This window comes from Conger conger, chromosome 12 (genome assembly GCF_963514075.1).
Source record: "Conger conger chromosome 12, fConCon1.1, whole genome shotgun sequence".
In the NCBI taxonomy this organism is placed as follows: Eukaryota; Metazoa; Chordata; class Actinopteri; order Anguilliformes; family Congridae; genus Conger; species Conger conger.
In genome coordinates this window covers 18,553,812-18,580,544 of record NC_083771.1, presented here as the reverse complement: position 1 = coordinate 18,580,544, position 26,733 = coordinate 18,553,812, and the positions used below count along the sequence as shown (strand labels likewise).

Sequence of the window (26,733 nt, the reverse complement as noted above, 5' to 3'; positions counted from 1 at the left end):
GTTTCAGGGGAGAGATGCCCTACTGTTAAGACTGTGGGGGTTTGTGTAAGGGGAGAGATGCCCTACCGTATGACTGTGGGGGTTTGTGTAAGGGGAGAGATGCCCTACCGTTTGACTGTGGGGGTTTGTGTAAGGGGAGAGATGCCCTAACGTTAGACTGTGGGGGTTTGTGTAAGGGGAGAGATGCCCTACCGTATGACTGTGGGGGTTTGTGTAAGGGGAGAGATGCCCTACCGTTAGACTGTGGGGGTTTGTGTAAGGGGAGAGATGCCCTACCGTTAGACTGTGGGGGTTTGTGTAAGGGGAGAGATGCCCTACCGTTTGACTGTGGGGGTTTGTGTAAGGGGAGAGATGCCCTACCGTTTGACTGTGGGGGTTTGTGTAAGGGGAGAGATGCCCTACCGTTAAACTGTGGGGGTTTGTGTAAGGGGAGAGATGCCCTAACGTCAGACTGTGGGGGTTTGTGTAAGGGGAGAGATGCCCTACCATATGACTGTGGGGGTTTGTGTAAGGGGAGAGATGCCCTACCGTTTGACTGTGGGGGTTTGTGTAAGGGGAGAGATGCCCTACCGTTTGACTGTGGGGGTTTGTGTAAGGGGAGAGATGCCCTACCGTTAAACTGTGGGGGTTTGTGTAAGGGGAGAGATGCCCTAACGTTAGACTGTGGGGGTTTGTGTAAGGGGAGAGATGCCCTACCGTATGACTGTGGGGGTTTGTGTAAGGGGAGAGATGCCCTACCGTTAGACTGTGGGGGTTTGTGTAAGGGGAGAGATGCCCTACCGTTAAACTGTGGGGGTTTGTGTAAGGGGAGAGATGCCCTAACGTTAGACTGTGGGGGTTTGTGTAAGGGGAGAGATGCCCTACCGTTAGACTGTGGGGGTTTGTGTAAGGGGAGAGATGCCCTACCGTTAGACTGTGGGGGTTTGTGTAAGGGGAGGGCCGCCATCTCCCCACGCTGCAGCAGCTCCTCCTGCTGAGCTGCGATTCGGTCCAGATCCTCCGACTCACGAGAAGGTGCTCTCACCCTGCCCAGAACCGCAGAACCACTGCAGGGACACAAACAGCCCAATCTTGGGTTACATGCTCATCCAAAACTCCACCATCTGGCTTCCTCTCAAATTCCCTCACAAGCTCTCCCCCCGCCAGCATTACACGCTCACCCAAAACTATAGCAATATATACCCCACTGAGCACTTTATTCGGAACACCTACTTCTTAATGGGATTAGATAATCAGCCAATCAGGTGGCAGCAGTGCAATGCAGAAAATCATGCAGATACGGGTCAGGAGCGTCAGTTAATGTTCACATCAACCATCAGAATGGGGTGAAAAATGTGATCTAAGCGACTTTGACCGTGGAATGATTGTTGGTGCCAGACAGGGTTTTTCACACACAAAAGTCTCTAGAGCTTTGTACAGAATTGTACAAAAAAACAAAAAAAAAGCAGCAGTTCTGCAGGCAGAAACATATTGATAATGACAGGTCAGAGGAGAAGGGCCAGACTGGTCAAAGCTGACAGGAAGGTGACAGTAACTGAAATAACCACACATTACAACAGTGGTATACAGAAGAGCATCTCCGAACACACAAAATATTAATTACCAGAAAGTACACCTTATCCAATAGGATGAAGTATGGCTTCAAATGCCTCTCCTACAGATGTTGTTTTTCAGAGGCATGTTTCTGAAGTACTTCATCTGCAGTGCAGCGTCTTCATACGGTGTGTGGGTCTTACAGTGGGGTGTTGGGGGTCTTACAGCGGGGTGTTGGGGGGTCTTACAGCGGGGTGTTGGGGGGTCTTACAGCGGGGTGTTGGGGGGTCTTACAGCGGGGTGTTGGGGGGTCTTACAGCGGGGTGTTGGGGGGTCTTACAGCGGGGTGTTGGGGGGTCTTACCGTGGGGTTTGGTTAGATCCCGCCGCCCCTCTGAGGGCTACCCTGTCTGCCTCAGGCTCAGCCACCCGGTCCTGGACCCTGGGGAGGTACAGTAATGTGATGTTATATTGGGGGCAGGTGACAACACTACAGCCAGTCAACTACAACTACATTGTGTCATTTACATGGCTCATAGCACTGCCCCCGTCTACACGAATGAATTCACTCTTAAAACACAAAAACATGTTATCATTATATATCTCGTGTACATCTACCAATATTACCTTCATGCCTGAAATCTCCTACTATACAGTTATTTAAAAAATATTAACCACTCAAATCCCGTCAGTTTGTCATAAGAGACAAAACACAGAACCAATTTGATCCTTATAGTCAAACCTGATATCACTACAATCACTATTGCTAACTACAAGCAATGAAGTTCTGTCTTCATACGGTGTGGGGGTCTTACAGCGGGGTGTTGGGGGAGAGGGGGAGGAGGCTTAAGGTGTTGTTACACGATGCAAATTCCACGTAACTTTGGTTGTGGCAACTTTGCTTGTGATGTCATTTTATGCAATTCCACTGTTACACGGGGCAATTCACAATCAATTTAAATTGCACGCAACGACCAATCAGACTCAAGTATGCATGTAGCGTTCGATATTACGCCAGACCCGTTGATATACAAATATCATGTCTTGATCGCAAAATTTAGCTAACATTATTTGTTTTCTCTTAACATTACATTTAGCTAGTTACATTTATTTAATTTAGCAATGTCTAAAATACAGCCAACAAGCAAACGCAAAGCCTTATGTGCATACATTTTATCGGACCACCTTGGGAACGAGTTGGTGGAGGAAACTCTCAAACTTTAACAAATTAACGTTCATTCATTGACCGTACAAACCCTCATAAAATTTGATGAGAATGTTCTCTTTTTCAAGGGTCCATGTATTTAGTTGAGCCATTTCGTTGCGTTAATGTTACTAGCGTATACAGGTATATAGTTAGCCAGTTCGTGTAGGTAACATTATAAGTCTGCGTTCGCGTGTGATCAATATCTTTCTTTTTCTTTTTTTAAAATAATTTTTTCCAGATTTTTCCCTTTTTCTCCCAATTTGGTAGCCAATTGTACCTCGTCTGATTCAATTGGAGGTAGTCGTATTAGATGTACCGCCCGTACCCCGTCCCTCGGCGGCCCGAATGAGAGCGACACGCCTTCTTCAAGCCGTCTCGTCTCGTGCCCGTTGCCGTGATTCCGAGGCGCCCAAGGTGCTTATTGTGCGGTGATCTAATAACCCTGCCAAGTCCCTCCCTCTGGAGCAGCGAGCCAATTATTGCTGCCTCACGTGAGCCGGCCAAACTTGGCTTTTGGCAGGACCGAGAATCGAACCCCGGTCCCCGGTGTGCAACTGCAGCAAACTGCAACCGCAAGTCTGCTGCGTCTTAGCCTGTTGCGCCACCGCGGCTCCAATATCTTTCTTCTGATTGGTTATTGCATGCAGTCGGTTGCATGAAAGTTGAACTGCTCCCAACTTGTTGCAACCAAGTTACACAGACATTGCAGGGAATGTTACAGGAAGCAATCCAGGACCAACTCAGCTGCAACTTAGTTGCAAGCAATAAAAATTGCATCGTGTAACAACACCTTTACAGCGGGGTGTTGGGGGGTCTTACAGCGGGGTGTTGGGGGGTCTTACAGCGGGGTGTTGGGGGTCTTACAGCGGGGTGTTGGGGGTCTTACAGCGGGGTGTTGGGGGGTCTTACAGCGGGGTGTTGGGGGGTCTTACAGCGGGGTGTTGGGGGGTCTTACCGTGGGGTTTGGTTCGATTCCGCCGCCCCACTGAGGGCTACCCTGTCTGCCTCAGGCTCAGCCGCCCGGTCCCGGAACCTGGGGGGGGACAGAGTGAGGTTAAGGGGGGTGGAGAGAGATTAAGGGGGGTACAGAGTGAGATTAAGGGGGGTGGAGAGAGATTAAGGGGGGTACAGAGTGAGATTAAGGGGGGTGGAGAGAGATTAAGGGGGGTACAGAGTGAGATAAAGGGGGGTACAGAGTGAGATTAAGGGGGGTGGAGAGTGAGATTAAGGGGGGTACAGAGTGAGATTAAGGGGGGTACAGAGTGAGATTAAGGGGGGTACAGAGTGAGATTAAGGGGGGTACAGAGTGAGATTAAGGGGGGTGGAGAGTGAGATTAAGGGGGGTGGAGAGTGAGATTAAGGGGGGTGGAGAGTGAGATTAAGGGGGGCAGAGTGAGATTAAGGGGGGCAGAGTGAGATTAAGGGGGGTGGAGAGTGAGATTAAGGGGGGTACAGAGTGAGATTAAGGGGGGTGGAGAGTGAGATTAAGGAGGGTGGAGAGTGAGATTAAGGAGGGTGGAGAGTGAGATTAAGGGGGGTACAGAGTGAGATTAAGGGGGGTGGAGAGTGAGATTAAGGGGGGTGGAGAGTGAGATTAAGGGGGGGGCAGAGTGAGATTAAGGGGGGCAGAGTGAGATTAAGGGGGGTGGAGAGTGAGATTAAGGGGGGTACAGAGAGAGATTAAGGGGGCTGGAGAGTGAGATTAAGGTGGGTACAGAGTGAGATTAAGGGAGGGGCAGAGTGAGATTAAGGGGGGTACAGAGTGAGATTAAGGGGGGTGGAGAGTGAGATTAAGGGGGGTGGAGAGTGAGATTAAGGGGGGGGGCAGAGTGAGATTAAGGGGGGCAGAGTGAGATTAAGGGGGGTGGAGAGTGAGATTAAGGGGGGTGGAGAGAGATTAAGGGGGGTACAGAGTGAGATTAAAGGGGGTACAGAGTGAGATTAAGGGGGGTGGAGAGTGAGATTAAGGGGGGTACAGAGTGAGATTAAGGGGGGTGGAGAGTGAGATTAAGGGGGGTGGAGAGTGAGATTAAGGGGGGGGGGCAGAGTGAGATTAAGGGGGGCAGAGTGAGATTAAGGGGGGTGGAGAGTGAGATTAAGGGGGGTACAGAGAGAGATTAAGGGGGCTGGAGAGTGAGATTAAGGTGGGTACAGAGTGAGATTAAGGGAGGGGCAGAGTGAGATTAAGGGAGGCAGAGTGAGATTAAGGGGGGTGGAGAAGGACGTTACGCGGGCCCGTACTTGCTGGACTCCATGCGGGACTGGCGGAGCGTCTGGTTGTGCAGGAAGAGGCGCTCCTCCTGCTGGGCGAGCTGGGCCTGGAGCTTCTCCCTCTGCACCTCCAGCTCCATCTTCTGCAGCAGGAGCCAGTTCCTCCTCTCGTCCCAGTCCACCCGGCCAGGAGGGGGCGCCGTGGCGGGCGCTCGGGGGGGCCTGCGGGCGGCGGGAGAGGGCCCGTCCTCGTAGAAACAGGGCCGGGAGCCGCACGTTTGGGAGGGTCCCTGTCGCGGCTCGCTCCTCTGGCCCCGCCCCTGGCTGCGCTCACTGTCCCGCCCGCTGCTGGAGGACAGCAGAGCGGGTGTGGCCGGCCAGGCTCCGCCCGTGGCTGGGGGGTCCAGGTACGAGCCGTCCAGCCCCGCGGCCCCGCCCCTCGCAGGCGGTCCGACGGGCCCCTCTCTGCTGCTCACCTGCGGAACAGACCGGAAGGTTTCAGAGCACCGACTGGCAGAGCCCACGCCCCCTCAGGAGAGACTGAGAGATATGTCTGTAAACTGTCCCCATATGTTCACGCGGATTTACACGTTCTTTTCTCTGCTTTGACAACATAAGCTGCATCTTGTCACGCCAAAAAAATGAGAATTTGAGAGAGGTAGGGACCGAGATGGAGGGGGTGGCAGAGAGATAGAGACGGAGAGAGTGCTCTTCAGAAAGGGCGGGACTAAGTCAGCAAAGCACACCTGACTCAACGTGCGGGACTGAGACACGCAAACGACCCTGAAAAACACAGAAAACGGACAAAAGCAGCAGAATGTTTTGGGGTGGGGGGGTGTGGAGGATTGAGGGGTTGTTGCGGTGGGGGGGGGGGGGGAAGCAGAAATACACAGGGGTTAGCTGGACCTGGCAGTGAAACAGAAACAGAGCGATCAAACGCACGCGTCAGGGACACAGGCTAAATCACTATCGGCATTTCTCACCTCCCGAACAGAGAGAATCTCTGTGTGTGTAGGCACAGATTAACGTCAGCGCCACCACTCAACACAAACCTTCCATGAATTAAAAAAAAAAAACACACCCTGATGTATGTGCCTGCCCCCCCCTCCTCCTCCTCCTCCTCCTCCTCCTCCTCCTCCTCCTCTCCAGCTTGCTGTACGTCTCTCCCTCTTACATTCCCATGTCCTCCCTGCAGTCTCTCTCTGCAGGGGGAGGAAACGGCTCCTAATGAAAGCAGAGAGAAACAGACCCGTGGTTTTGGGGGGGGACCGTACCTTGGAGTGGGAGTGGTGCAGGTGGGCGATGGAGTGGTTGAGCTTCTCCTTCTGCTGGGACAGGTACTCCTGATACAGGCCCAGCAGCTCCTGACACTCCCGATACTGCTGCTGGAGCCCTGGCCCACAGAGTCAAAGAAACGCTCGCCCACTGGAGGAACTCTCTCTCTCGCTCACTCGCTGGAGGAACTCTCTCTCTCTCGCTCACTCGCTGGAGGAACTCTCTCTCTCTCGCTCACTCACTCACTGGAGGAACTCTCTCTCTCTCGCTCACTCGCTGGAGGAACTCTCTCTCTCTCTCGCTCACTCGCTGGAGGAACTCTCTCTCTCTCGCTCACTCACTCACTCACTGGAGGAACTCTCTCTCTCTCGCACACACTCACTGGAGGAACTCTCTCTCTCTCGCTCACTCACTCACTCACTCACTCACTGGAGGAACTCTCTCTCTCTCGCACACACTCACTGGAGGAACTCTCTCTCTCTCGCTCACTCACTCACTGGAGGAACTCTCTCTCGCTCACTCACTGGAGGAACTCTCTCTCTCTCACTTACTCACTGGATGAACGCTCTCTCACTCACTGGAGGAACTCTCTCTCTCTCACTCACTCACTGGATGAACGCTCTCTCACTCACTGGAGGAACGCTCGCTCGCTCGCTCGCTCGCTCACTCACTCACTCACTCACTCACTCACTCACTCACTCACTCACTCACTCACTCACTCACTCACTCACTCACTCACTCACTCACTCACTCACTCACTCACTCACTCACTCACTCACTCACTCACTGGATTAACTCTCTCTCACACACTCACTGGATTAACTCAACGCTCTCTTTCTCACTAACTGGATTAACTCTCTCTCTCTCCCTCACTCACTCACTGGATGAACTCTCTCTCACTCACTGGATGAACTCTCTCTCTCACTCACTGGAGGAACTCTCTCTCTCTCTCACTCACTGGATGAACTCTCTCCCTCACTCACTGGATGAACTCTCTCTCTCACACACTCACTGGATGAACTCTCTCTCACACACTCACTGGATGAACTCTCTCCCTCACTCACTGGAGGAACTCTCTCTCACACACTCACTGGAGGAACTCTCTCTCTCTCTCTCTCTCACTCACTCACTGGAGGAACTCTCACTCACTCACTCACTGGAGGAACTTGCGCTCTCTCTCACTCACTCACTGGAGGAACTCTCTCTCACTCACTGGAGGAACTCTCTCTCTCACTCACTGGAGAAAGTGATCCCACAGATTCCTCCCAAAAACCCAGGGCAGGAGGTTACCCCTCTCCAGGAAGCCCGCAGCATGGCTAATAAGCCAAACATGAAAGCCTGGATTTGGCTAGCATTATTCCCATTGCAAGCTATGCAGGGCATTTCCTTGCAGAATTAATTTAAGCAAATGAACTAAACTCGCCAAACTGATCTTGAGAAGAAACCTGACACGTGCAAGTGATTCATTACAATTGAGGAGCACCGCTGGCTGCCCACAGGTCACGGTCCTGCCCAGCGGAGGGCTGCTTAAACCGTTCTCTAAATCAGGCCTACTGGATGTCTGGACTCAAGAGTCCCACTCACCTCTCAGGCTCACAATCAGCTCATCCTGGACACCACTAAACCCATTCTGATGTCCTCCTGCTCTATGGGGAAAGGATCCCGAGATCTCCCAACACACATGGGCACACACAAACACACACACACGCATAGGCATAGGCGCACACGATAGGATTGAGCGCAAAGTCTGGATGTAAAACCATAAGCAGAGTAAATCCCTGTGACAGACTACACACAGTAGAGCAGCAGAGCAACCTTCCTCAGCTTCCAGCAATGAACTTCAGGCTAAAGGAGGTCAGGCCTCTTCCTCTCCTCAACAGAGTAAATACACAAAGCAACACTTTCCAGTTTGCTAACAACTTGTCAAAAGATTCAGAGTGCAATGTATTACATTAAGGAAGCTAACGTTTATATTCCCTCTAGATGGTATGCATTATGAAGTTTAAGCAAGCAAAAGGAAGAAATGCCGCAACAAACAAAACAATTTTTTTTTTCTTCTTTCAGACATGGTTGAGAATTCCCAACACAGGATTGATAAACCTTAAATCACTTCTGGGCCTGAGCTTTAAATTGTCTCAACACACAAACTCAAGTAATGACTCTATGAAGTAGAGATGGGCATATTCCCTTGATAACCCAGAATCTCACAAGATAGAACCGATTGTCGAGGAATTACACTTCAAATTTTTTTATTTTTTTTTGTAATGTGTTTGCCTTTGGTTTCCCCTTAACCTTTTAAAAGTGTTCTAAATCCTCATCTCAACGGTGTCTTTATGACTTTCTGTACTTTAAAAGACAGCCCGGCTTTCATTTCAGTCTCCACTGGGTCCTTTCATAGATTTTTTTTTCGCTCAAATCTCCTTTTAATAGAGTTTAGAACTTTAGTGTAAATGCCAAGCTGAGAACTAAAGTGCATTTAATTGAGTTGTGCATTCCTAATTCCCCGGCTTCGGTGCCAATTGTGCAATTATCTGCCTGCAATTCCTCTTTATACTTCATGGTGTTGTGCTAAATTGACAGTTATATTAGCCACACTTTTCCCAGAGTTGAGCGGAATCGCCGACGACTGCGGGGTTGTAAAAAAAAAAAAAGTGGAAATTTACCAGCCAGGTTGAGAGACGGATGGGGCAGGCGGCAGCGTTTCAGAATGTTCGACAAGGCAGTGCTGCACCTTCGCCGGATACTGAATCTAATTTGGCCGAAGCGCACAACAGCCTTTCGCAAGGCTGAGAACATGAGTATCCTGGCACACAAAATGGCCGCCATAAGGCCATAACAGTTTACTAGCACACGTGTTCCAGCTTCCTGTTCATCCGCTGAGCACAGCCGATGGACAACTGTCATACAGTAATAACCGGTTGAAGCTGAAGCACTTTGTATATGCGGGTACGGTGAACAAAGGCTGAATTATTTAGAGGTAAATTGGCGCTTCAGTGCTGCCTATTAACGAAAGTTCGAGCAGAGTCAAGTAGCTCAGTCTGTAAACATGCTTGCGTGGCTGCAGGCAGAGACCTGCAAACTCGCAGTCTGCAGGTTGCCATGACAATTGAGCCAGCGATGGGGTCAAAGTTCAATCCAACTTGCAACGGGCACAGCGACGACAAATTGTCCGCTTTTCTAGTATGAACTGAAAATCGTTGCTACCGACCATCAAATGTGATGATCGCTGGTTGCAACAATCATACAACTATAAACTTCAGAGTGACACAACGCTCACTAAGTGTGTGGAAGGACTGAAAGCAGGTATGGACATGCATACATGGCATGATGAGCCTGGGGGCAGCATGTTCTCAAAGCTCCCCAGGAAAGGTCAGGTGGGTAATACATCCGACTCAAATCCCAGCTGGCCACCATGACGGGCGGTTTCTTCTTAAAAGCAGGAAATCGCTGATACAAGATCCAGAAAGGTTGTGCGATATTTCCACGAGACATAAATATCAGGTGTCAAAAAATGAAAATTACATTTTTGGGTACTTTCCCTCTAAAAATACAAAGATTTTATGAATACCAAAAATACAATATTAAACAATACCTTGGGGTATCGTTTTTTTTATTCTGACAATAAGCCTGAATTCATCTACACGGCACTTGATAACTGCGATAGGGTAAGAGTAATTTTTTTAAACTTTTGTCACAGATAGTCCTGACCACAGCACTTTCCCTGGCAGTGGAGCAGGCCGCCGCTGCCGTGGCAACAGCGCGGCCACACAGAGCTGACTTCGGTCAATGCTGAGGGCCTGCTAGCATTAGCATAGCAGTGAGGGTGGGAAACTCACTTCCCCTTTATGGCGCTGGTCTCCCATCTCTTCTGTGTGCACGACGCGTAGGCAAAAACACGTCAGAGAGGCAGCACGTCACTCGCTCCTTATCAAAAGTATGTGCACATTTTCATCCTGCCCTAAAACGTTTGTCATTTTAAACAGTAACAGGGCAGGATGAACTTAACTTTACTTATTCTCATGTTTACTGTATTTGGTAAACAATTTAGAACTTCCACCGCTAACTTTAGCAATGCACTCACATTTTAACTGTAAAGTACACAAAATGATGAAAGAAGCAAATTACAAAGGAGTACTGAGGCAAGAGAACCAATGGCTTGGCTGCCAGTGTGGCCCAGCTAAGCCTGTGTCACACAGAGAGGGGAGCAGAGTAACACATAAAAACATGCCTTGTGGCAAAAAGTGAAAAGCTGGCCCAACTACACACACCACTAAGGAACTAAAGAGCACCCAGCTTCCAAATCACACAAATACTGCAGGTGGACTCAAAATAATCATCTCCCTGGTAAACACTGCCATCTACAGTTTAAATGACTGCACTCGAAACAGCTCCTCAGGGGGGAAAAAGCTATATGCAACGCATTTTCACTTTTGGGCTAAACTTTCATATAACGATTATATATAATGCGCAGCGATCTCATTGAACGCTGTCTGCTGTGACTGGTCCATCTAAAGCAGGGGCAGGGCCAATGGGGGCGGGCTGTGGAAGGATACCCTCCCTCTCCTGGACGATCAGCTGGTTCTGCTCTTCCAGCTGCTGGATCTTGCGCTCGAAGGACTCCTGCTCATCCTTCAGCCTCTGCTTAGACTCGTCCTTCTCCTCACTCACCCTGAAAGGAGACCACGGCACTCAAACACGTTCACAACCACCCCCTTCCAAAAGAGGCCCCCCGAGAGCCACGTTTACAAAGCCTCTCAGAGTATGAGAACTGATCCAGCCAGACCTGGATCAAATACGCAATTGCTTTGAATTCAAATACTTTTCTACACTTTACTCAGCTTGTCAGGTTGTGTGGAAACCTACGGAATGGACTGTGAACCACATACACAGCATACTACTCGGACTACATTTAAATGAAAATCATCCCTGGAATTAGTAGTATGCGGTTTTGAACACAGCCATGCTTCTCAAAAAATTGCAAACCCCGCCTTGCGGTCCCTCCTGGCAGGCCCAATCGAATCAGGCAAGATCAATCAAGCACAGAAAAGTACCCAAATCCAAAACGATTACTGGATCTGGCATCAGTTTGTTGTGGACTGAAAAGGTTCAAAACGGTATGGCCTGGGGGGGGAGGGAAGACAGATACTAGATCAGCACGAGTTCACCACAGAGTCGCTGATTGCCCTCCTCCATTTCACTGGGCCGTTGTTTTATCTGTAAGCCCTCACCTGGCCAACTCCTCGATGAGGTTGGCGATACGCCGCTTGTCTTCTGGGCAGAGGTCCTTCAGAGAGGCGCTACTCCGGGCCTGGACTGACTTGGCCAGTGCCTGTGCAAAAAAAGACAGAAGGCTTACTGCTCAACCCAGAGGCACCAAGCAGTAGGGATGCCACGAGAAGGATTACAGCGCATCACCCTAATTGCAAATTAGGAAAGAGAGAACCCCAACGCGTCTGGAGCCTTATTTATGAGACACTACAAAACTCAATATCTTTATGTAAATGCAGAGAATGCAATAACGCGTACAAGAAAAGAAGCTCAAAACACATTTCACTAGTCGGCATTTATCAAAATAAACGCATAATGCTGAATTAAGAACAACGGCTGAGACATTAAGCAGTAAAAATTACAATAATAATGCTATAAAAAAGCCGGCAAAGCTTTATTGTCCTTGATTGAGAGTGTAAGGTGCTCAATCAAGGACAATAAAACTACCAAAGGTGACGCAAGGAAAAGCATTTAAATGAGGACTCCGGAAAACTGCCACACAACCAGCCTTAAGGACTTATCGTCGCTGGCAGTACCCCCCGCACCCATAGGGGGAGCTGTGGAGGACAGGACACCCACCTGTGTGTTTATGTAGATGGGCTTGGTGGGGCTCAGCACAGGGGGTCTGAGTGAAGGCCCAGCGGTGGAGGCTGAATGGAGCATAGCCTTTGCCTGGGTAGCGTGAGCCTGGGTCTTGGCCTGGCAGCAGGGACGGTGGAACCGATTCTTCTTCTCCTCGAGCTGGCATCCAACTCCCACAATGCCCTTCAGCTCACTGCCGTTTCCCATTCTCATCTTCCCCTTCCTCACGCCGCCTGACCCCACCTTTGCCCCTGGGCGGAGATTTCCCTCTTCGCTCACGCCTGAATAGAGAGGGAGAGAGGGAGAGAGGGAGAGAGGGAGAGAGGGAGAGAGCGGTGAACAGGGGCAGAAATGTAGACTGCCCTCTTGTGGACAAACAATAAAATAAGACAATCAGAAGCCAGAAGAGAACAAACATATTACAAACACATTAACATGCAAATAAGGCTGTGCTGTAAGCAGCTAGTTAGCTGTTGAATATAAATCTGATGGTGCAACAATGACTGCCCTCACCTGGGACAAATACCATGGGCTGATCTTCATCAGATGCTAAGAGATTAACAATTAAGAATGTGTACAATAACCGGTTTCATGTTAGCTACATAAGCTTATTTTAATACTACAGCAAGCCATGGTTAGCTCTTTGGGATTAGTGAATGACGTGTGTAACTTCAATTTATCCTGACAACAAAATTAGGCAAATGAGATACTTTTCTATCATAAGTCTTCATTTACATTAGCCTAAATTGTTTTAGCTATGTGTAAACGACTTTGTGTATTAATTCACTGTTTTACTATAAATGGCTAGTTAGATTGTTAGCTAGCTGCAGATGTGACCCCAACTGACGCCACTGACATGCTCAGCAAAATTAAACGTCCTTGACAGCTTGCCCAGAGTTGGAGCAAATTGTTATTATAGAGACGGACAAAGTTGTGAGCGAGAAGCATGTGAGTGAGGGTAACGTTAGCCGACGTCAATTAACGTTACGCACACAACGTCACACATAGAAAATAGATTAGGTAACCAGCCCAGTTATCGACAATTTCGCGAGCAGAGGCCGCCTTAAAAATCTAACTTATTTAACGTTTAGTTATTAGCTAGCCAAGTTTGCGGTCTAACGTTACTTTTGTTCACCAACGTTAAACAGCTAGCTAACGTTACAACGTTAGTACCGTTAGACTGAAAACCCAATGGCTCAATTACGTCGCTAGCTATTTTAGCCATCAGTTTTCTGTTGGCTGTTAGCCACTACCATCCTAATTTATAGCCGCGAATAATAAATATTACTCTGAACTAAGTTAGTTCTTATGTTGGCTATCTCGGATAAAAACGTTTAAAGTTTTAGCTAATATTTGCCTAATATTAGAGCTACATTCAGCTAGATAGCCAACACTACGTTGTATTTCATTAGCTGTCATCTAGAACCAGGGTTGAGCTGTCCGTGCCTAACGTAGGTTAAACTAAATGGTATTAGCCTATCAAAATCGCTAGCTAGCTAAGATTACACTAACGTATACGTAACTACTTAGCCTAGTTAGCTAATTAACCTGCGAGCAGTTTGCTAGTTAACTGTAGTTGGCCGTCATATGATAACGTTAGCTATTGTCTAGCTGAGTTTGAAAAATGACTTATTCGTCTTCAACATTCAAGGAAATTACACCTATCATAAAAAGTCGACACACTAAAGTTAATTATTTTTTGCAATCTTGTGATGACATAATACAGATTGCGTTTACGTTAAAGGATACAGTCTTTGATCCAGAAAATCCCAGCGGTCTTCTCACCGCCAGTCACATCCGCCATATTGAAACAACCGCCACTCCCAGGTAGCCAAGCGCTGCAAAGGACGTTTAGTCCCGCCTTTAAACTGAATGCTGATTTGCAGTCAAATACATTACTGACGCTTCATTCGTTAATTATCCCGTCTCTCTTAGTTCTTTTAAAAACTACATTTCCCGTGAACAACAGCGGCAATGTATCCTGGTAACAGGACACGAGCCAAATAAAATGAATGAGTGAAATACAAATATTAGCTCCCTAGCTAGTTACATTAAACATTTCGCCTTTTCTTCAGGAAACCATAAAACGTGATCATGGAGGACATCAGGGATATAAAAGGATTTAAAGGGTTTGTGGAAAGACTGACTCTTGGTATTACCCGGGTGCTCGGTAAGAATTACATTTTGCTTGGTAACTCCCTACCATACCAAGTGGCTAATATAACATTAGCTAGCTACCTTTTGCTACCTTGTATCTGCACGGTCCTTTGCCATTGGCGAGCATTAACCTGACTGATTAACGTTAATGTTAAGTTGGCAAATGACGAATATCCAACACGAAAAACAAAAGTTACGAACTGCCTACACTGAAATTAACGAGACGACACGTCAGTGCTCTGCAAAATGTTTCACTGACAGATGGATTACGGCAATTGTAAGCCGGGTTAATTGCCATACTGAAATCGTTTATCTTTCTGCATATCCTCAATACTACCAGGTTAGACAATGTAAATACATCTAAACGTATTGATGAACTTCATAGCTAACAATATAACTACCACTGCTTCTGTAAAATTTACTGTTACGCTCTATTAAATGTTTACCTGTTTATTGCTTTGACATTCAAATTTAGAGGGTCTGCCGGGGGTGATGGACGTGCGTTTTGTGGAGAGGGAGCCGGTGGAGAGACGCTGCCTCATGTCCTGGGAGCAAGTGGGTAATTATAGCGTGGGATGACCTGGCGTGGGTGTAAGGCTGATGGATCCCTCCATGACCGCGTGCTCTGTGTCTACAGAAACATGAATGCGCTCTGCCCGAGGACTTGAAGGATTTCTACCTCACTACGGATGGTTTCACCCTCACCTGGTCTACAAAACTGGAAAGTGAGTCTCATCAATGATTTGTAGAATGTAGGATATTGATTCCAAGATAAAGCCAGGCAGTGCTTGAACGTCCAAAGCACCAACATGTCTCGTGAGACTAGAGGCTTTCAGATGTTCCAGGCATATTCTGTGAGATCTATTCAGATTCAAATCCGTGACCATTTCAACATATGATCAAATGTGACATTTTTAGACCATGATAAATGAAGGATCAGCAACGTATGGTGTTCTTGAGCAGAAAATAGTGATAGCATACTCAGGCTTCATGAACTCTCTGAATGGGTGAAGCTACAATGTGCCATCAGTCACAGGTTTTCTCAAATTAATCTTAAGACTGCTAGACATGGCCTTATTCAGCAATGATTATGAAATGACCTTTGAGTGAAATAATTAGGCTGGGTACAAAGTAAACATTTCTGTGTTCATTTATCTCTTACAGAGTTTGTGAATCCAAGAGGGATCAGATTTACTCTGTCAGAGTTGATCCAACTCTGCACATTTAACATTTTTTGGAAGCATCAGTATCAGTGAGGATGCTTGTTTGAGTGGTTTTTGCGTGACGGTGATTCTAATTGGACTGTGAAGATGCTTGTTTGAGTGATTGTGCATGACGGTGATTCTGATTGGACCGTGAAGGTGCTTGTTTAAGTCATTATGCTTGATGGCAGTTCTGATTGGTTGGTCTCGGTTGTTCTCAGGTCAGCCGGTACCTCTGGGCAGCATGGTGATTAACCGACTGGCCAAGCTCCTCCCTCTCAGCCAATCAGCAATCTTCTCCCTGCCCAACATGCCCACCCTGGCGGACCTGGACACCCAGGAGGAACCACAAGGTGACACAGGGGAAACGGGCTGGGGATGGATTTTGGTGGCAGGCAGGAAGCAGCTGTACACTGAATTGGCCTTTCTGATTTGGATCAGTTTCACCATTTTGATATCATTTACATCTGCATTTTCGGATGCACACTATTGTTAAATGAAAGGCAGAATGTCCCAAGAGGCACATCCTATTCAGACCCCTGTTTTCAGTGGAGTGGTACTGCTAATGAGTTGAAAAGGCAGTGGTAACCTAAAACTGCACAACGCACAATGTTTACTCTCAAGTTGTTTATTGGCTGCTTGCTCGATTTAATATTTACTATTGTTATCATTTCACCTCAAAGATGAGATAATAAGGCTTACAAACACTTCTTAAGGTTGATATTAAGCAGTCTACATGCAAAGCTTCAGTTTGGTCCATGCTGTTTTGACATTCGCTCACATGCTGATACCCCCTCAGAATCGGATGGGGCTCCAGAGGTTCCCCACTTTGACGAGCGCAGCAGGATACTGGAGCTGGACCCGTGTGGCGGGAACGGAAAGGTGTGCCTGGTCTACAGGAACTGCACACAAGGTACCCCAGCGTCTCCTTCAGGGGCAAAGCCGCAGGGGGGGCTTCGGGTTTCAATCCCTTTTCTTGAAATGCTAGAGATGTAAGTTTGCGTTGATTGTAAAAGGACACAATGCAGATACACAGTGATGGTCATTACCAGAAAAGTGCACAGTAAAATGTCCAGTATTAAATTAACTCTTACAGAGTACATACTTGACTGGACTCATATATATCGTTTTACAGTTGAATTAACACTGGACGGACATTTTACTGTGTGGAAGAATAGTCATTCACTCTCACCCGGGTAAACAGTTTTGTTGGGTCCGAAGCTCGTCAGTTCGGTAAAAAATAATGTGAACCCCCCCCCCCCCCTCCTCAAATTGGCTTCCTGGCTGTGCCACTGGTCTGTACTTTGACACTTATTGCTCCTGTCACAGCAGGTTGCATAAAGAGCTTTTGGGGCTGGTTTATTGGTTTACTTTTTAAAAATAAAAAAATGTTTTCCCTTTGTTTCGTACCTTTTTTTTTTGTTGTCGGCAAAAATTTTTTCCTCCAAGTTACTGTGACAGGCATTTCAAATCTAACCGTGTTTATGAGTCACAAAATGATTAAATGCACCATATTCTATCAGAGTAAAATCTACTATCTCCAGGCGGATTTAACACTTCATTGTACTGTGTTCAGCTGAAACTCCGGCAGCATCATCCTCTCTTCTTCAGTTCTGTTTTTCTCTCCTTTCTCCTTTCTCTCTTTTCCGTTTTTCCACACTTCTGCACCTCCCGCGGCTGACCTGGTTCTCCCCTCTCTCCCCTCCAGACCAGGAGGCGCAGGACAGCGAGGTGTGGTTCCTAGACAGGGCTCTGTACTGGCACTACCTCTCCTCCTCCTTCACCGCCTACTACCGGCTCATGATCACCCACCTGGGCCTCCCCGAATGGCAGTATAACTTCACCCCCTATGGGCCCAGCCCACAGGCCAAGGTGAGGGCCGTGACAGAACTTCACACTGCAGAAACCAACAATAAGTCATGCTTAACCAGTATTCCAGTCTTATATGAAGTCTTATTTTGCTAAATAAGACAAAGCAATTGGCACTGAGGTGGGGCAGTTTTACTCATTTGAAGATTTGCCAACGGGGTAAGACAAATTGTCACGCAAACAGTAACTTAAAACAAGCTAATAGTTTCTATTTGAGCCGCCAACCCACAGAATTCCTCCTTCATAAGTCTGTCTCAAACAACAAGTCCCCTTAAATATTGCGCTATTGCATTTTGTGGCAGTCCACAGCTCCAGAAATCACGTATAGACGTCAAGTTGGTTTTATCGCCATGTGATGCGTGTACAAAACCATGTTTTAGCGCCCAAAGATGTTATAAAGAAAGCTTCCCAATTTTAGTTAAAGCTTTCATTAACATAACTCCATGACTGTAACACAATACTGAAAAGCAGAAATATATTTCTGCGTTTCAGGTGAACTGGAACAATTCAGAATAGCACGCGCACATGCTCATGCGCAAACACAGACGCACACACAGCCCCAACAATGTACGCACACACACATCCTTCCAGCAAGAATTGGCAATAAAAGACATTTATTTGAAACTCATGGAAACTCTTTGTTGAGTTTTCACACTACATTCAGCAGATAGCATCTCACAGAGTTTATCTTGCCATTGTAAATGCTTTTCCCCATGCATTTGACCCTTTATAACAAACACACTCTGCACAGTTGTTAATTATGCTGTTGTTGCACAATTTTTATAAATGACAAAAGTTTAGTGATACTTGAAATGAATTTATTTTCATTCCTATTAGTGCAGAAATTGCCATGTCATTTCTTTTTCATCTCGATGTAATAATAAGGTCCTAATGCTAACTTGCTAATGACTGTGGCCATTTCCCACTTGGAATGATGGCCTGCAGCTACATTTGTAATTAAAATGAATCATTTGTTCCTCTGATTAATTGTTGAAGGGCCTAGAGCATTTGTCCAAGTTATTCAGTTTAATTAACCGAGACGGCTATCCTAAACTTGTTTAAGCAGAAGCTGTCTCTGTTAATTAAGGTGATTGACTTGGGTGATTGTTCTTGGAAGAAGATAAGAACCGGAATAACCTTTAGGCTTATCTTTTTCTAGTGGCACCAAAACCTGCAGCAACAACAACACATTTCTTGGACAGTTTTCCAGCTGAAAGGAATCAAAGGTTTAATTGGTAGAGCCCTAGTGGTGCAGCCCAGGTAGTGCATGGCATTGAGATTTTGGTCCATATTGCAATGTGTCTGTTTAGATTGCGTCTGAACCTTGACACTGTTGATCCAAGCGGGGGTTGTGGGCTTTTTATCCAGAAAACTGTTACTGAAGGTGTACAGAGAGTCAGAGCATCCAGGTGTACAGAGAGTCAGCGTCCAGGTGTACAGAGAGTCAGCGTCCAGGTGTACAGAGAGTCAGAGCATCCAGGTGTACAGAGAGTCCGCGTCCAGGTGTACAGAGAGTCAGAGCGTCCAGGTGTACAGAGAGTCAGAGCATCCAGGTGTACAGAGAGTCAGGGTCCAGGTGTACAGAGAGTCAGAGCGTCCAGGTGTACAGAGAGTCAGCGTCCAGGTGTACAGAGAGTCAGAGCGTCCAGGTGTACAGAGAGTCAGAGCATCCAGGTGTACAGAGAGTCAGGGTCCAGGTGTACAGAGAGTCAGAGCATCCAGGTGTACAGAGAGTCAGAGCATCCAGGTGTACAGAGGGTCAGGGTCCAGGTGTACAGAGAGTCAGCGTCCAGGTGTACAGAGAGTCAGAGCGTCCAGGTGTACAGAGAGTCAGCGTCCAGGTGTACAGAGACTCATATCTGCTCTCTGTCTCCTTACAGCAGTGGGCGTGTCTCTACCGGCCCCTGACGTCCCATAGCGACCCCCATGTGGACCCCAACGGGGAGCCCATCCTCAACAGGCTGGACCCCAGCAAGGCCTTCCGGGGAAAGGTGAAGCCCCCCCAGCCCAAGAAGAAGTCCCCGGCCCAGACCGGGGGGGGCGGGGGCATCCCAAAGGCGCGACTGAGCGGAACGCGGCGGTGACGGAACCACACCCCCCTGCGCTGCCGTTTCCAGGGAGACACTCAGAGCCCCGCCCCCCATGCTGGCTTCCTTGTAATGAACTCCAATAAGAGCTAAGAGCAGTCCTGCCAGACTGCTTCCCCTGATGTTTTTGGCAGCTGAGTGTGTGTGTGTGTGTGTGTGTGTGTGTGTGTGTGCGTGCATGCCTGTGTTTTCTTTGGCAAAGCCAGACCCTCCCTCACACTGAAGCCCTACTCTATGTACTGCATGAGTGTATTTATTTCAGGCCAGCGTAGCGTATTTCCATAGGGCTGTTGGGAATAGTATATGTACTTATTAAACCCTGTTTCTCGCTGTGGGTGGCCCTCTCCTGCTGACACTTCTCTCAAAGGAAGCTGACTGTGACATCACCGTTCCTCATTGGCCAATCAGCACACTGCACTTCCTGCTCCCCTTTCAGTCAGAAGGAAGCTTTGTGTAACACTATTTAGTGTTTGCATACGTTTTCAGTGTATATTCCAATGTAAATCCACACCAAACCCAGTTTAACGTAACCCTGAATGGATCCGCGAATCCCAATTTTCCGGGGACACCGATGTTCATAATTAAGTCTATGATCAAGGCCGGGCCCGTCCAGGAAACTGTTTGGTTTGGCCGTTACCGTTGACCCCCCTCCATGTCCTTCATTTCATAGTTATTTATAACACAAACTTTACATTTGTTCACATTTTTCCTGTGTAAATAAAGGTTGTGCAGGTACTGAGCGCGGTTGGGTTGAGCGTCGGGGGGGATAGCAGGTGCAGTGCTGCAGCCGTGGGCCCATGCAGACGCCGGTAGCACAGTCTCACAAAGCAAACAATGCAGCAGCCCCTTCAGAGGGGGCGGAGCCTAGGCCTCCTCTCCTGGCTCCGCCATTGGTGCAGGGAGGGGGCAGGGCGGGGCTAGGCCTGGGTCACGCACACCTCCGCGGTGCCAGTCTTCTCCAGCTCCGTGTCTGCGGGCGGGGCCATGTAGAGCCTGGGCAGGGGCGGGTGGTGCAGCTCGATGAACAGCTTGTAGACCGCTGCCCCCATCACGCCCCCGATGAGGGGAGCAAGCAGGGGCACCCACCACCAGCTGTGTCCCGCCCTGGGGGGAACAGGGTCACCAGGGTCAGACAGAGCCTGCAACAGCACCTGGATCAAATGCTATGTTTACACCACGTAAAACCCCTACAAATTACTGGCTGTCTTCAAAGGAAAACACCTGTTTTTGCCAATAGTGAAAAGAAAACTCTTCCATGCATATTTATACATGTTGGTTTGTGATGTGTTGCGCTGAAAATTGTCAGGGATCTTCAGAGAATGCTCCAAATATCAGCAGTTCAAACTGCTGCATTTGAACACATTTGATCCAGGTCTAGCCCTGAATACAGGGTAACTGGATACGGTAAATAAGCACAGCAACTCAACACATTAACTGAGCACAGTAACTCAACACATTAACTGAGCACAGTAACTCAACACTGTAACTGAGCATAGTAACAGCACAGTAACACACAGTAACTGAGCACAGTAACAGCACAGTAACTCAACACAGTAACTGAGCACAGTGAGCACAGTAACTGAACACAGTAACTGATCACAGTAACTCAAAACATTAACTGAGCACAGTAACTGAACACAGTAAATAAACACCGTAACAGTACAGTAACTGAGCATAGTAACTGAGCACAGTAAATAAACACAGTAAATAAACACAGTAACCGAGCACAGTAACTATAAACATTAACTGAGCACAGTAACTGAGCACAGTCACTGAACACAGTAAATGAACACAGTAACGGCACTCGGCGTGACGTAGCGGTTGTACCTGAACACCTCCGGGCCCCAGCCAGCCAGGGCGGTGAAGATTCGCGGGGGCAGGTCGCGGGACGGGTTGATGGCGTAGCCGCTGTTGCTCCCCATGGAGACGCCGATGAGCAGAACCAGCAGCCCCACGGCGATGGGCTCTGCTCCTGACTGGGCCGGCTGGTTCCTCTGGTCCGACAACGCCATGAGGCACAGGAGCAGCATGGCGGTACCCACGACCTGGGGCACACCCAAAAACAAACACCCACACTGAAACAATGAGCCCAATCCAAACTGAAACATCAACCTGAGCTAAATCCAAACTGAAATACTGAGCCCAATCCAAACTGAAATAATGAGCCCAATCCAAACTGATATACGAACATTAGCCAAATCCAAACTGAAATACGAACATGAGCCAAATACAAACTATACTGAGCAGGTTGGGCTGTGTGTTAATATGGCTTGGCCATAGCTAACTAGTCAATCAGCATTGATCCGTGTGTCTTTAGGATGTTGCTGAAGTGGAGCGGTCCACATTGGGGGAGAAAGGTTCAAAAATGATTTGAAAAAGATGGCTTTTGAGTGTTCACCTGGTCTAGGAAGCCTGCAGGTATGGAGAGGTAGGGGGCGGGGTAGGTAGCAAAGATCCCTGCTGTGGCCCTGGGACCGGAGACGGTGAAATTGCCCCCGCAGTAATGAACCAAGGCATCTAAACAGGGAGACAACATGGGTTACAGCACACTCTGCACTACAAACACCCAAAAATAAGTCACGTCTACCATATATTTGGACTTAAAATATAAGGTAAGACTGTTTTACTCATTTCAAGATTTGCCAATGGGGTTAGAAAATTTCACTTGTCAAGCATTCATTCATTCATTATCCTAACCCGCTTATCCTGAACAGGGTCGCAGGGGGGCTGGAGCCTATCCCAGCATACATTGGGCAAAAGGCAGGAATACACCCTGGACAGGTCGCCAGTCCATTGCAGGGCACACACACCATTCACTTACACTCATACCCACGGCCAATTCTCCAATCAGCCTAACCGGCATGTCTTTGGACTGTGGGAGGAAACCGGAGTACCCGGAGGAAACCCACGCAAACACGGGGAGAAGATGCAAGCTCCACACGGGGAGGCCCCGGCCGACCAGGATTCGAACCCAGGACCTCCTTGCTGTGAGGCGGCAGTGCTACCCACTGCACCACCAGTGCTGCCCCATTTGTCACATACATTCTTCAAGACTAAAACACTTAAGACAGATGTTTTTGCAATGTGCGATGCCATTGGACCAACCACTACTTCAGCACCCTCCTCTCCTAGTCTCTGATAAAGTCCAGGTGAGATTTTAGAGGCTACACCTGGTCTGGCTCTGCTGGCTCTGCTGTTTCCCGCTGCTTCTCAGCACATCTTTGGTTTGTTACAGCAGCTGATTACAGCGTTAGCTCACCTCACCTGGAGCTGACGACCGAGCACACCTGGGCACTGCTGTCCTTCTCCCCTTTCGCTGCCTCTTAATGCTATTTTTTATTATAATTACTTAGATTTTTTGTGATTTGATTTCATTATACTCTGCTCTTTAGACATTTTTTTCATTGTGATATTGAAATTGGTGCAGTGAGCCTCACAGCAAGGAGGTCCTGGGTTCAAATCCCGGTCGGCCGGGGCCTATAACCCGACTACTTGCATGAATTCAAAAGGCATTGCATAGTAGTGTATCTTGCACACATTGATATTTGTTGGATATTTCAGCTGTGAAAAAATCCTACACACCTGTTCGATCTTGTTAGCAAGGTTATACCAAAATAATGCACACCCACATGACACATCTCGGCCAATGAGAATGCCGTATTTGCCATATGTGGCCTTTTTTTTTCAGTGCCATGGTATAAGCACAGTTAATTAGTTGATTTATCCTGGGTAATTAGCTGGGGTACTATACATTATCCCTTTGAACAGTAAGATTTTTTGGAATGTTTTTTTGGCACGGAATGAGTGCTACTCTTGTGAAACCAGAAATGAAACTTTGCACATTTGTTGTTTGTCGGCTCTCATGTTAATGTTGTCATTTTGAGTCTAATCTGTTGCCACTTTCATGGCCGAGACTCTGTTGAAAAAAGTGATTTCTAATCTCAATGACCCCTGTTTAAATAAATATTTAGAAATTAAATTACCGTAGTAAAGGGAGAAGACAGTCCCGGCCGCCATGAAGGAGCCCAGCATCTGAGCGGCGACGTAAACTGGGAACATCCGCCAAGCAAGCCGGCCGAACAGGCACATGGTGAAGGAGACCGCCGCATTCATGTGGGCACCTGGGTTATAGGGCAGAGAGGGGGGTTATGGGGCAGAGAGGGGGGTTATAGGGGGGGTTATAGGGCAGAGGGCTAGAGGGGGGTTATAGGGCAGCCTGTAGCCTGTAGCCTGGAGGCTAAAGTGCTTGTCTGGGACCTTGAAGGTTGGTGGTTCAAGCCAGATCATTGCAGCTATTCGGCCCTTGAGCACAGCACAGGGAAGAAACATTACATTGATTAGACTAAGTAGGGGACAATCCCCCCTGGAGCAATGCGGGGTTAAGGGCCTCGCTCCAGGGCCCAACAGCTGTGCTTGAACCTCCAACCTTCCGAGTACCAGTCACGTACCTTAGCCACTGGGCTACAGAATGGACACACAAGGTGGCCCCACACCCTATCAAACTGTTTTACTCTGGTGTTTACACACTTCCTACCTGTGAGCGGGGCATACCTGACACCTTGCCGGCGATGTGCACTCCCATAGCCACTCCAAGTGCGAAGCCCAGGTTGATGCTCAGGTAGCCCCCAAACAGCCCCTCCCCTGTGACCACCTGTGCCACCGTGCCCAGGCCGAACGTCTGCAACACAGCACAATAACCGCAGTCAGCACAATGGCCCGCGTTCAATCAACATTTGTCCTTAACTTTAACTTTGGCTAACTAAACATGGAACACAGGAAATTTGCCAACCTGGTTACCTCTGCCGCATAACAAAAATGTTATTAATGTGCATTGTCCCTGGCAAATAAACAAATAAATAAAATAAAGTTTGATTGGCTGAAGAGCCATCACTCTTTCTCCCAAGGCCTAGCTGAAGGAAAACTACAGTCGCTGTGGCCCTTCAGGATTTTAGTGTATGATCCCTGCGCTCGACTGGAAGTAAATGAGCCTCAATGAGCTGACTGAGTATGACATCACTGACTCATGATGTCATACTCATTGAATATGATGCTTATGTGATTATGTCATACTCATGATATCATATGGCAGCGTATCAGTCTCCTACAGACTGGCAGGGCTGGCCAGCGAGAGGCACGTCTCTCCTCCAATCAGCAGAAAGGGCTAAGGTGTGACCCGCCCTGCAGTGGCATGGCATGGCATTGCCTGTACTGGGTTAAGGCCAGGGTATCAGAACACTGCACCTGCTTCACTGCAACACTTCTCAAATGGGAGAGGGGGTACGGGGTGGTACGATGGTAACCTTAGAAGTATAAGTCCAATAAATCCACATCGGGCATAAAATGGAGTGTATATGGAGAGAGAGATTTTTTTGTGTGAGAAAAAAATGTGTGTGTGTCTGTGTCAAATTGTGTGTGCGCCTTTGTGTGTGTGTGTGTGTGCTCATGTATTCATGTGTGCGTGCAAGCCCGTGTGAGTAGGTGTGTGTGCATGTGAGTGTGCGTGCGTGTGTTTCTGAAAGGATTTCAGAAAGGATACCAGTTGCTGTCAGTGGCTCCTGATACAGTATATTGGTGGTTATAGATCAGAAGGCCATGCATTTGGAAGTGTAACAGATGTAAGAGCATATGGAAGAGCGGCAGACTGCATGCCGGGATGGGATGGGGGTGGTTCAGCTCATGAAAACTGCAATGAGACAGCTGTCAATAAAGCTGGAACACATCCAATCAGATTCAATCTAAACTAGGAGTGCTTCTTTCATAGGCTTGAGTAAGAAATAGATACTTCATTGTCCATTACATATAAATATACAATAAAAAAAATTATTATGTGTCAGAAACCTTTCCCTTCCAACGAGATTAAAGACAAGGGACAGACAAAATAAAAACAGATGAACAGTAGCGATCTAAAAAGTTTATGCAAGGTTGCCACGTTGGTGTGCTTCCTCTATGTTTCTATTGGTGTTTCCATGGCTACTGTCAGAATAATGTAAAAACATTTGTTAAATAAAACAACCTTTTTATATCACCTTACACTGTGGGGTTATTTTAAAACTGGCAACAAAAATGTTCTGAAAAATTTATAAAGACATTTAACATAGAGTTCTTTGCTCAAAGTTAAGCGCAAAGCTTCTCGTGATTAGACTAGTTTTCCACAAGTGGGCCAGAGTAAACAGAAATTAACTTTTTCGGTCGATAACAAAGCAAATAGGCCAACCTTTAGCACAATGACCTCCTAAATAAATGCAGACATATGAAATTTGTGGAGAGTCATGTGCAAGTCTTCTGAATTCAGGTGGTGGTCACATGCACTAAGAATAGGATTTGTGGTGAGAGCAGTTGGCAGATTTACTTGCTAGTCAGCGAACAGATACATCCTGAGAATACAATAGTAAAACATTACAAGTCAACACCATAAATGACCGACAGTGTGACCCTAAACTGTTTGTCTGTCATTAGTGCTAACAACGTGTTAGAGCCTGAACTGGATCAGGTACAAGTCTGAAACACTCTTACAGCTCCCATGGAAGTTTGGACATGCTACTACACTTACCAAAGCATGAAATCATCAGAAAAGCTCATACATCATAAATATTGGATCAATTGTCTATAGTTTTTTAAATGTGTAATGAATTGTACTGGTGCATAAAATGAACTGTTTCAAATATTAAGGTCTGATTCGTTGATTGGAAGGACCTCAGCAGGAGAATATCTCAATAACTCCACGTCATGAATGAAATCCTGACTGCATACGTGCATAGTCATAGAAGTACTAATATCAGTGACATTAACAACACTGGACATCAAGATGTTAGACACCATTATGTAAATGTGTTCAAACTAAATATTGGTAATACAAAGTACACATTAATTTGATCTTACTTATTAAATACTCATGTTACTCATTACTTACTTATCAGCCATAGTCACTGTGTACTGGAGGAATGAATAGACAGTCATGTACAGACATACTTCTGTGGTCCTATGGTAAAATTCTCAATGCCTTCAGCTTACCATCATGACATAGGTGCTGAGCATTTCTGCCAACACCATGCGGAAGCATTCGTTTTTAATCCGAAAAGTGAACGGCATTCTTCCTCCAGTGTGACGGTCTTCCCCTGAAGTCAAGGCACATTTCATTCTCTCTCACTTCCTCTTTCTCTCTCCCTTTCTCTTGGTCTCGCTCTCCTCTTCAAACTTTTTAACGGTTGTCAAGGTTACGCTCGCCGCGGCTGAGCAAAATACATGTACACGGGACCAATCGATATGCTGCTGGGACTTGTTTTCCTGTGAAACTCTTTTTCCTCCTTGTCCCCTGCCCTCATGGTCTATCCTTCCCTCCTGTC

The 26,733-nt window shown here is 47.4% G+C and overlaps 3 protein-coding genes across 7 annotated transcripts in view; 1 reads left to right on the top strand and 2 right to left on the bottom strand.

Moving 5' to 3' along the window:
* kiaa1328 (KIAA1328 ortholog) overlaps positions 1 to 14,822 on the bottom strand; it is a 24,128-nt gene extending 9,306 nt beyond the window's left edge. For 2 of the 3 annotated variants that reach the window (XM_061261967.1, XM_061261968.1), the window contains exons 1-10: positions 13,825 to 13,921; positions 12,589 to 12,624; positions 12,073 to 12,356; positions 11,454 to 11,554; positions 10,779 to 10,894; positions 6,225 to 6,343; positions 4,981 to 5,426; positions 3,695 to 3,772; positions 1,897 to 1,974; positions 907 to 1,046 (exon numbers count right to left, since the gene is read on the bottom strand). In XM_061261967.1, coding sequence (XP_061117951.1) covers positions 907 to 1,046; positions 1,897 to 1,974; positions 3,695 to 3,772; positions 4,981 to 5,426; positions 6,225 to 6,343; positions 10,779 to 10,894; positions 11,454 to 11,554; positions 12,073 to 12,356; positions 12,589 to 12,624; positions 13,825 to 13,879 — 1,453 coding nt within the window. In that variant the 5' untranslated portion in view covers positions 13,880 to 13,921. Of the gene's footprint in view, positions 1 to 906; positions 1,047 to 1,896; positions 1,975 to 3,694; positions 3,773 to 4,980; positions 5,427 to 6,224; positions 6,344 to 10,778; positions 10,895 to 11,453; positions 11,555 to 12,072; positions 12,357 to 12,588; positions 12,625 to 13,824; positions 13,922 to 14,678 lie in introns of those variants that run through there. The other variant, XM_061261969.1, reaches the window with a different exon arrangement.
* tpgs2 (tubulin polyglutamylase complex subunit 2) lies at positions 14,050 to 20,125 on the top strand. Of its 2 annotated transcripts, none has more exons than XM_061261972.1 (7): positions 14,050 to 14,245; positions 14,708 to 14,787; positions 14,870 to 14,957; positions 15,656 to 15,787; positions 16,234 to 16,347; positions 17,143 to 17,306; positions 19,184 to 20,125. In XM_061261972.1, the coding sequence occupies exons 1-7, from the start codon at positions 14,170 to 14,172 to the stop codon at positions 19,385 to 19,387; spliced, it is 858 nt and encodes a 285-aa protein (XP_061117956.1). In that variant the 5' UTR covers positions 14,050 to 14,169; the 3' UTR covers positions 19,388 to 20,125. The 2 variants fall into 2 exon arrangements, with proteins under 2 accessions (XP_061117956.1, XP_061117957.1); XM_061261973.1 differs by lacking the exon at positions 14,050 to 14,245 and adding an exon at positions 14,366 to 14,572.
* aqp7 (aquaporin 7) lies at positions 17,889 to 26,733 on the bottom strand. Of its 2 annotated transcripts, none has more exons than XM_061261971.1 (6): positions 26,402 to 26,733; positions 23,925 to 24,068; positions 23,374 to 23,511; positions 21,789 to 21,907; positions 21,218 to 21,435; positions 17,889 to 20,494 (listed from the first exon to the last, which is right to left on the bottom strand). In XM_061261971.1, exons 1-6 carry the CDS (start codon positions 26,448 to 26,450, stop codon positions 20,308 to 20,310), a joined length of 855 nt encoding a protein of 284 aa, XP_061117955.1. In that variant the 5' UTR covers positions 26,451 to 26,733; the 3' UTR covers positions 17,889 to 20,307. The 2 variants fall into 2 exon arrangements, with proteins under 2 accessions (XP_061117955.1, XP_061117954.1); XM_061261970.1 differs by having other exon boundaries at positions 23,942 to 24,068.